The sequence below is a fragment of the Malania oleifera genome, chromosome 2 (assembly GCF_029873635.1).
Source record: "Malania oleifera isolate guangnan ecotype guangnan chromosome 2, ASM2987363v1, whole genome shotgun sequence".
NCBI lineage: Eukaryota > Viridiplantae > Streptophyta > Magnoliopsida > Santalales > Ximeniaceae > Malania > Malania oleifera.
In genome coordinates, this window is record NC_080418.1 from 148918360 (window position 1) to 148928818 (window position 10459).

The 10459-nt window shown below is 34.3% G+C and overlaps 1 protein-coding gene across 1 annotated transcript; it reads left to right on the forward strand.

The window, feature by feature from the left end:
• Window positions 1–7556: 7556 nt before the first annotated feature.
• Window positions 7557–8973, forward strand: LOC131149731 (non-specific lipid transfer protein GPI-anchored 14). Its single transcript, XM_058100441.1, has 3 exons — window positions 7557–8174; window positions 8318–8413; window positions 8562–8973. The coding sequence occupies exons 1-3, from the start codon at window positions 7829–7831 to the stop codon at window positions 8699–8701; spliced, it is 582 nt and encodes a 193-aa protein (XP_057956424.1). The 5' UTR covers window positions 7557–7828; the 3' UTR covers window positions 8702–8973.
• Window positions 8974–10459: the final 1486 nt, after the last annotated feature.

Here is a 10459-nt window from a genome sequence, read left to right on the forward strand (position 1 = left end):
AATCATATCTTATTGGATTAATAAAGGAAGTGCTCCAAATCAAATATAGTATTATTTAGAATATCCCATCAATTAAAGTAAACAAGAAATGATTTTGTAAAAAACTTAATTTTAAAAGATAGATTAAAAAAGATGTATCCTTATGAACATCTTTATCTTTTTCAAAAATATTTTAAAATATTTTTAATGGTGAAAAATTCAAAAAAATATTTTGGTCACTTGAGAGCTCGAACTAGGCTTGGGCTACATAACGGGTGTGATACCCCGTGTAAGAAAGATTTAAAAGGATTAGATGTTATTATCCATATCAACAAGGTACACTTTTCTTTTCGAGAATCTTCTCATAAGAACTTCACGGTTAAACGTGCTTGATTTGGAGTAATCTTGGGATAGGTGACATTCTCAAAAGTTTTCTCAAGAAGTGTGTGAGTGGAGACAAAATACACTGGAAAAGATAAGTGTTGGTCTGTGGGGTCAGTCATTAATTCGATAAGGCCCGGCCCCCCTGTTGTTTGGTCCAGGTGGAGGAGGAGAGATGCAATGTTCCCTGACAGACTCAGGTTGGGGTGTTACAACGGGAGGTTAGTCCATCTCCAATCTCATATCCCTTCCTATACTTCCTAAGATTCAAACCCGAGACTTAATGAGAATGTTTCAAACTTTAACTATTGGAATGTTTGCTAAGAGACTCAAAAATTCAAACTAGTAACATAAAATGAATATTACCCTCTCTAATTTCACACAACAAAACTTGCAATCATATACATTTCTTTAAACAATAAAAATAAATTTTGTTGTCATCAAAATCAATCATCTATAGCAAATATTTACATTTGTTGTCATCAAAACTTTCAAAAAAAATTCGATGAGATATTGACAACTTCAAAAAACTGTTGAACTATAGTATGATGGTAGTTGGGCAAGTATGCCCCCATCGTTTAGTGATTAGAGACATCTCTCTCTTAAGGAGGTAGTAGGAATTTGACTTCACCTAGGGGTGGGGTATTACGAAAGGAAGTTGATAATGGATTATCAATGAGCCTAAATTCTATTTTTCTTGAGTTGATGTTCGAGTGGTTCAAATACAGCTCGACCCAATAATTCGCCAATCCATCATGAGATAATATAATAGATTTGTCCATATCTTCCATCTCCTACAACTTTCCACCATTTATTTGTGTCCGTTTGGATCAAAGATTTTGGTGGGGAAAGGAAAGGAAAGAAAAGGAAAATGAGAAGAAAACTCATTTTTCATTATATTTTTTTCTTTATATTAAATACTATTAAAAATAAAAGTTTGTTTTAATATAATTAAAAATTAAAGAAAATTAAACATGAATGGTGCACAAAACCAAAATTTTGTTCATTGATTTGATATATTTTTTACTTTCATTTTTAATTTCCTTAACAACCAAACATGAGAAATTAAATTCCCTTATATTTTATTTCCCTTTCTCTCATATTTTTCAAGTTCCAAATGGGCCCTCAAATTTCAAATTCGAAACTCCAATATAAAAATTCTAAAAATTCTTAAATCCTGCTTGAAACTCAAAAAATATTAGAAAAAGAAAAGAAAAATATCAAGGAATTCATATTTTAATGTTTGGTTATCGAGAAAGTGAGAAAAAAATAAAAAAATATACAAAACCTATAAACAAAATTTCGATTTTACACATCATTAATGTTCAATTTTTTAAAATTTTTAATCATATTAAATATATATATATATATATATATATATATAAAATTTTTACACCGTAAAATTCTTGATCCAAACCAACCCTGAATCATTCCAATCTACCTTAAATTCAATAATAGGAGATGTAAAAGAAGGCAATCCTATGGGAGTTCCAAATTGACAATGAAATTTGATGATTTGCCACTTAACTACCCTAATCTCTATATGTGATTAGTGAGTGTGTGAGCCATAAAGGGGCAGAGAGGGGGTGGCATTGAGAGTATGGCCCCCCATGATTATTTAGTACCCCCATTAAAGTATTTTACAACATGACCTTCTCCAAACTTAAATGAAACCCTAACTTCCCACTGTTCTCTGTTTGGTGGAACTCTTTTTCTCCTTTTGGTTTGGGCTCTATCAACTTCATTGAGCCACCGGAATGCATTAAATTGCGTGCTTGCAAGGGAATTGAAGGTAAGTTGATCAGTTATGCATACATCTAACAATAATGTGTAGTGTGGAACACCACATGCATTTAAATAGTTAGGTGCACTTTATCTCAAATTTAATTTGCTTGATTTAGCTAGCCCATCAACCATGCTTAATATATAATTCTCGATTGGCATGCACCAACTTTTCATTGGATCCGTTTGGATCAAGGATTTTACGTAAAAAAAAAAAAAAAAAATATTGACGATGTGTAAAATTAAAATTTTATTTATAAATTTGATATATTTTTATTTTCTTTTTCCATTTTTCTTGATAACCAAACACTAAAACGAAGATTCCTTGATATTTTCCCTTCTTTTCCTTAACATTTTTCTGAGTTCCAAACAAAGCCTTGAAGTTTGATAAAAAGACTTGAAATTTATTTGAGATTTAAAAAATTTTATAAATTTTCCTAAGCATTTAATTTTTAAAACATTTATACCCACTCTCTCAATTTATTTGAGCTATAAGTGTTATAAAAATTAAATATTTAAGTAAGTTTGTGAAAGTTTCAAAATGCTAGGAGAGGTTTTTTTTTTTTTTTGAGCAAATTTCATCTGAGTTGGTGAAAATTTTAGGAGTCGATGTCTTTTTATCAAACTTTAGACGAGGTTAATACTTTTTGCCCCTTAGATTATGGTTAGATTTAGGTTGGTGGATGTCTCATTCCAATCTACTCCTATTGGGACAAATTTGGTAGTTCTTAAACATATAAAGACAATCGTTATCAGAATTTTGTGATTTGAGGCAGATTTAGGACCGTAAAAGGAAAATGTATTTTCTTGCATGAATTTGCCCTACTCCAAATATTGCTATGCATAGCTGAAACCGAACCTAAATTCGCCCCAAATATAAATAAATAAACGAGCAAATATTTGGATGCATGCATATATAATGGTGTATGTGTATACATAAATATAATATTTTCATTCAATTTTTTATAACTTTTCAATGAACTGTTTTTATTTTATTATGTATTATCCACTATAAAGATTATGCTTTATCAACAATATAATAGTATTATATAAAATCAATTATTTTATTTTGATAATATAAGACATGGGATTTTTTTAAAAAGAGATTATATGTTTTTTTAGTTGGTGGGCAGATCTAGATTTTTGGCAAGAGGTGAATCTCCTAATGTCTAAGGAGGCGAGGTGGAGATACAAATAATGTTCTGAGATGAACTTAGGTGGTAGGCAAGTCAGATCGTTATTGATGACAGATTTGGGTTGCCTTCGAATATATTGTATATGTCTTTAGTTATGTTTGGTTTGTAAAATATTTATTTTTAGTAATAATGTAGTTAAAATAAAGGATGCAATAATTTACATTAAAATAAAGGTTATCACTATGAATCAAATAATAAAATACTTGTGTTATCACTATAAAAGAAAAAAAAAACAAAATACTATATTATAACTTATTATTATTATTGTAAGAACTCGACTCATGATAAATGGATTTAATTAATTAAGAGAGGGGTAAAAAAGTAATTGTGCAGACTTCGTCGACGAGACCATTATTCGTTAACGAAGGCTAATGGCTCCTCGTTGACGAAATTCAGAGGCTCGTCGACGAGGGAATGCCGAGAGGTTTGGAAAAATTGGAAATATCCGGCTCATCGATGAAATCGTTGTCTCGTCGACGAGGAACCTGATGAACTCGTCGACGAAGACATCATCTTGTCGATGAATCCACCCGAGTCAAAGGCCTTTAAAAGATTTTTGAGGTTGCTTTGGGGCTAAGAAAACCCATACTTCTCTCTCTCTCTCTCTCTCTCTCTCTCTTGATTTCTTCGCTGTTTGTTGCCTGATTTATAAATCTGATGTATCTGTCAGGATCAGGGAAGGATTTTCTATGTTTCTAACGGATCGGAATCTCATTTCGAGCAGTTTCGAGTTTCGGGCCAAAATAGAAGTAAGGCTCGGTTTTTGTTTTTGTTTCAGAATATGTATAATAGTAAGGATTATAAGCATGTATCGTATTGTGGTTTGTAGGTTTTAGAGTATCAGTTTGTAGTTTTGGGGACCGTAGAGTTCATAGTTGGAATTGGAGTTAAGGTAAAGGAATTCAATTTATATCAATTACTTTTCGAAATTGAGATCGGTAAGCTTGTAGGCTATGATCATATGTATGTTTTGGTTCTTATTTGGGAAAATCTATCTGGTAAAAATACGAGATTTTTGGGTTACAATTTTCGAAAAAATTGGGGATTTTGGGTATCATCTCTATTTTGTTTAGAAAACCATTTGTTTTGTTTAAACTGTATTATTGAAATGACTGTTATCCATATTTGTATAAACTGTATACTTGAATTGGAAAACGATATGATTTGCTGTAAACCAAATAAGTGTGAAATGTATGGTTGTATGTAATTGTTCCAAGTATTTTGTAAAATAACTATGTGGCGGCTAATTACCATACGTTGATGAGTACAGAAACATGAGTTTCAAAATGATTCTAGGTTTTGTGAAATCGGCTAGGGGCGGTTAATTACCGTACCCCAAAACAGTTATGTGGCGCCTAATTACCATACGTTGCACCATGTACTAGTCTCAAAACCGTGGGCGAGAGCGTTCGACTCTATATCCGAGGGTGTGAAATATCACTATGTACGCTCCGGCTGGTCATCGAGGGGTGTGAGCTACACTGTATTGACAATGTAATTGCTGTGAAGCTTCGGGTTTCATGGAATAGTTGTGTATCAGTGTGAGCTACATCGTATTGGCAACGTAATCGCTGTGAAACTTCGGGTTTTATAGAGTAGTTGCGTATTAGTGTGATGACATTGACTGTATGTTTGGGTATTGTATGTACTAGAATGGATGGATTTGTGAAAATACTGGAACTGTATAGAAATGTTTTCAAACTGCATCATGTTGTATAGTGTTATGTTTTACGTAAAATAACATTGGTATGCCACACACTGATAAACCTGCTTTCTTCCTTACTGAGAGGTGTCTCACCTCGAATGTACGTACAAATGTTTTCAGGTCCTTTAGGTAACCGTAACTAACATCCTAGCAGTTGGAAGCGGGGGGGTCGTTAGCTGTTGTTAGTGCCTGTTTAGGTGCGATTTTTGTATCCGGGTTGTCGTGATGGTTTTGTAGACACCTGGGGTATGTTTTGTAATTATGGTACTGTATATGTATGGAAAGACCGTATTTCAATGTGTATCTGGTGAGTATGGATGTGTATGTTTATGATTGTAAGGGCATCCGTGTACCCCACGGGGGTCGAACCCTCATTTGGTATTGTATTATGAATGTTTTAATTGATACAGAGATAGGTTAGGTTACTATATTCATACTTGGGACCCATCTGCGAGTTTGGGGCGTGATTATTATTATTATTATTGATGACCTGAAGATTCTAACCACCATCACGCCACTTTGGACACAATGGTGCGGCACCAAACCTGGGGGGTGAAAGTCGTTCGCTCATTGACGCACCCCTGGTAATTCACTGGGGTAACCTATCAAACCTGTGATATTGGAGTCACCAAAGTCTCAAGTCACTCTTACTACTTAAGCCAACCCAGCTGAACTTCTTCTTATTATTATTATTATTATTATTATTATTTCATACAATAAGAGTTTGGGCAATTAAATTTATGGAAAAGAATCTTACTATTCATTTGCCACAATGATTTTTTAGTAATATGTATTGAAATGATAGATCAGATGTGAAGTATTGACAAGGGAACATGGTGATGCATGACACCCTTGTGGAGCGAAACATTGACTAAAATAAATTAAGCATCATCGCATGGGGTGAGGGCTGTGATCTATGATTAATAGAAATGGGAAAATATTGATTCAAGGGTGATCAAGGCAGCGTTTGTTTTGTACTTCCAAAGAGGAAAATGAGTTTTGGCCCTTTTATATATCATCCTATGCTCTTGCTTGTTTCACGGATTAGAAGTGTTATGAGACAAATCCTTAGGTTCCTCTTATCTCCTTTTGTCCTAATTGGTGGGTAAATCACGGACCATCTTTTAACTCTCACGGGCTACCTAAACAAAACCCATGTTTTATAAGTTACACTCTCACCCAAAAACCAAAAAAAAAAAAGAAAAAAAAAGAAGCCAAACAACAAAAATATAAAACATAAGAAAAAAGGACATTCCAACCCATAAAGTTCTTTCGAAAAGGTACATAGAGAGCCGTCATATTCTACACAGTCTTACCTCTAATTTTTTGCAGAGAGACTGATTTCTTAGATTCGATTTTGTAACAAACTGATGGCGAAGGAATAACTTTACTCTTTATTAGGGGTGGCAAAATAGGTTCACGGGTCAAATTTGGGGTAAGTCATAAACAGGTGAGGGTTAAACGGGTTTGGATTCGGATTGATCCATTTATTAACGGATAAATAACCTATAAACCCAAATTCGTCTGTTTATTAAACCGATCATAAATTGATGCCTGTTAAGCACTCGTTTAAAAATATAAGTTAATTATTTATTTTAGTTTTTTCTCTAATATTTACCAAATTTTAATTTTTTTAAAAAACTATCATTTAGTCATTTATTTTATTTATTTATATCTTTAAAAAAAAACTTAAAATTTTAAAAAACAATACATCCCTTTAATTTTTTTTTTCTTAAAATCACCAATCAAAATATAATTTATCACTTGTGTTGTGTATCATTTTTTCCTCTTCAAATTTTCAACAAATCTAATTATATAACTTGTGACTATAAAATATTATTTATCCAAAAGCCCAAAAGCAAAAATAAAAATTATAAAATATTTTTTTTTTATAATGTAAACAATGACCCAACAGGTACTCGATCTAAACCCATCTAACCGGCTTATTAAACGGGTTGGGTTCGAGTTGACCTATTTATAAATGGATCGTCTACTCTCAACTCCAAACTTTGTCTAAATGGAAGGATAATAGATCACTTATCGGATCTTGACCCATTTTGCCACCCTATTTTAATCAAAATTTATGCTAGAAAAAACATAAACTTAAGAAATAAAATAAAATCTCTCTCTCTCTCTCACAAATTCCAACCACCTCACTCCATTGAGGACAAGCATATCTCTTATTAATTTATTTAGTTAGTTTATTGGTGGGCAGCATCTCTTCTATTTGCCCACACAATGATGGCCCAAAGGGAAGAGATCTCAGCCCTCCATTGCAGTGATTAGAGTAAGGGTTTTCAAGCAGGAAAAAATCAAGGGTGCTGCATGTTCTAGCTGTCCTCATGTATGGCAAAGCTATTCTCATTTATTTATTTTTGTGATTGGTTTACTGGGCATCCAAGACAGGACCCGCCAATTGAATTTTTGTGATTCACAGTTTGTACTAATATATTTTTGTTTTGTCTTTTTTAGGCCTTTCAGGGCAAACCCATTTGACTACAAATAAAGCTCTTCACATGTGAAGCTTCCACATATGCTTTTGTGAGTAAAAAAGCACAATTATTTCTTCTCCACCACCACCACCACCATCACCACCACCAAGCCTTAGGCATGCACTAGCTCTCTACCCTTCTCACCTACTTTCAAAATCCTTAAGATAAAAAAGACTAAAGCAACAATAAAAAAAAGCCAAGGTTCATCCAGCAAATTCCAAAAGCATATAAGGCAGGGTGCATCCCTTATCCCAGCCTCTTGCCCCATACCTCTTCTCATCTTCCCCTCCCAAATGGACACTAGAAATAGTAATATGACCCTTAGGCTTTCCTGCTCCTGCCTGGTGTTCATCCTGCTCATTGGTTTTGCAAGCTCAGACTTGGCCCAGGACAGAACAGAATGTGCAGACCAATTGATCGGGCTTGCCGGTTGCCTTCCTTTCGTCTCCGGCGAGGCCAAAACTCCAACCTTGGATTGCTGCTCTGGCCTCAAACAAGTCCTCCTGAAGAGCAAGAAGTGCCTCTGTATCCTTGTTAAGGACAGGAATGATCCTAATCTGGGTCTCAAAATTAATGCCACTCTTGCATTAAGCCTGCCTTCAGATTGCAAGGCACCCGCTAACATATCCGAATGCCCCGGTAAGTATACACATACATAAACTTGTACAAGTTTATGTTCATGATCCCTATATATAATCAGAATTCTTCGTTTTTGTCTTTGTTTTTCTTCTTGTGTGACTTTTAATTTGGTTGGGTTTTGATTCATCTTGTGATGAATGCAGCTCTTCTCCATTTGGCGCCAAACTCACCAGATGCTAAGGTGTTTGAGGAATTTGCAAACAGCACCAAAGGGAGCAACAGTGCCCCATCTACCAGTGGTAACAATCTTTAGTTTTACATACTGCTTGGACTTGATTTTTCTTAATTTTGAGAGCTTACGAGTACTTTTTCTTTGTATATAGCCTGGTAATTTTTGTTATTAATTATTTTTTCGTGTGTTGTGACTCTTCCCTTATGTAATTTCAGCTAAAGGAAGTTCCAACAGCACTGGTTCCAGTGCTCAACTTCAGAGTGATGGAGGGAAGGCAAAGAGGTGGTTGGCAGTGGAGATAGTTAGTGGAGTTCTACTATGGTGTTTGTCATCTCACTTGGTCTTTACTGTTTAGGGCTTCATGTCCATACAGAGTTATCCCTACAATTCTCATTGAGTGTCTTACTTTACTTTTACCAATATTCAGTAATCATGCTCTCTCTCCCTCCTTCCCTCTCATAATTTCTCAAAGCATTTTTATTTTGTTTCTTCAAATTCTCATTTCTTGTAATTTGGGTTTCAGGTGGGTTTGTTCCTTGAAAAATACACTGTAAAAAAAAGTTCCATTAAGTTATAGACCCAATAATTTAGGATTGGCTGTGAATACTAAATTGGCATTGGCTCCCAGACTCTAAATTTATGACATAATTACTGATAATCCCCCTCATTCATTCATTAAGGAAATAAAAACTATTCTCTGAACAAATAAGTCTCATCTTAAATGGGAAGGCAGCTAAGAGATCACTAGATCAAAGGGATCTATCAAATATAATAAACTATGGTGTCGCAGACAGCTTCAATATACTAAACTCTCCACGGATAGAAACAATAACTCCAGACAACACTTACAAAGAGCCATAACCAACAATCAAACAAGAAAAAGTAGCACAAGGAATAAAACACAATGGCAAAAGTATACCGGGCGGATAAACTCACTTCAAGTGCCACAAGGAGCAGAAAATAGAACCAACATAGAACAAAATGATGGTAGAAGCATTCCAACAAAATACACAACAAAACAAATTCAATGAACTTAACTGGGAAATGGTAACAAAGATTAGAAACTAACTACACCAAAACAGACAAAAGACAAAATTAAGTCCCACATTAGTGCCACTCACCGAAAGCCAAACCCAAATTCTTTCATAGTAAGTTTCTTCTTTAGGCACACCCACGTGAAGATCGCACATGTGAACTGTGAAGTAGACAGGGCAAGCCACCTAGAGAAATTTTTTCTTCATCGTCACGTGTAAAAAGGGAACACTTTACACTTCAGTTATGCACAATTCAAGATGCTAAAAGGTGTGTTTTTAAAATTTCCTAGGACACAATGTTACGGAACTATTACTTTTCTCTCATGAGCTGTGTTTCCTCTTTGAGCTGCCTTGACAGTTACTGCTCCATTATTTGGATATTTTGTGATTTTGTCAAATGAGCATCATCCATTTTGTGTTCAAATTTTATTACACTTCTCTAGTTGTCTTTGTTTTGGAATATGTGATGTTTTGTGAACAAATGTTTGAAACCCTCCAAGAAAATCTTCCCTTTTCTCAAGGAGAAACAATAATAGAGTGGAAGGTTGGGGTAATGAAGACTGCTCATATTGAAAGCCTTTCAAGATGGTATGAAAGTAGAGTGTAGCAACTAATAACAACTGTTACAGCTTCAACTGAATATATCTGCGTTCAACATAATCTCCAATGGACAAATAACTCGCATCTGCACACTGTCCATCAAGAGAGGTAACCATAAGTGAAATTTATGACACAAAGAAGAAAAATGAAAAACTCAAATTCTAAAAACACAATCTTTTGCACATATACTCACAATAACTCTCAACAAATTAGGAAATCAAAAGAAGGCAGTATGAGCTGAAGCATGACTGGCATCTAATGATAAATTCTGCTAGATACCAATAGCAATACATAATAACAATTACAATTCAACAGGTTAAGAAAAAGGTTATCATATTTCCCAGAGAGAGAGAGAGTGGGAGTTCAATAGTTCATTTGATGCATATTAGATGCAATATGTTTTTATAGTGTTGTTAACTCTACATCCGATACTTGTTTGCATGCACTAATTTTTAATTTGGGCACGGCAGTCATCTCTG

Excerpts from the sequence above, each read along its gene's own strand:
- LOC131149731 (XM_058100441.1), top strand. The coding sequence starts at position 7,829 with ATGGACACTAGAAATAGTAATATGACCCTTAGGCTTTCCTGCTCCTGC. Across the intron at positions 8,175-8,317 it reads TAACATATCCGAATGCCCCG|CTCTTCTCCATTTGGCGCCA; the intron begins GTAAGTATACAC and ends TGATGAATGCAG. Across the intron at positions 8,414-8,561 it reads CAGTGCCCCATCTACCAGTG|CTAAAGGAAGTTCCAACAGC; the intron begins GTAACAATCTTT and ends ATGTAATTTCAG.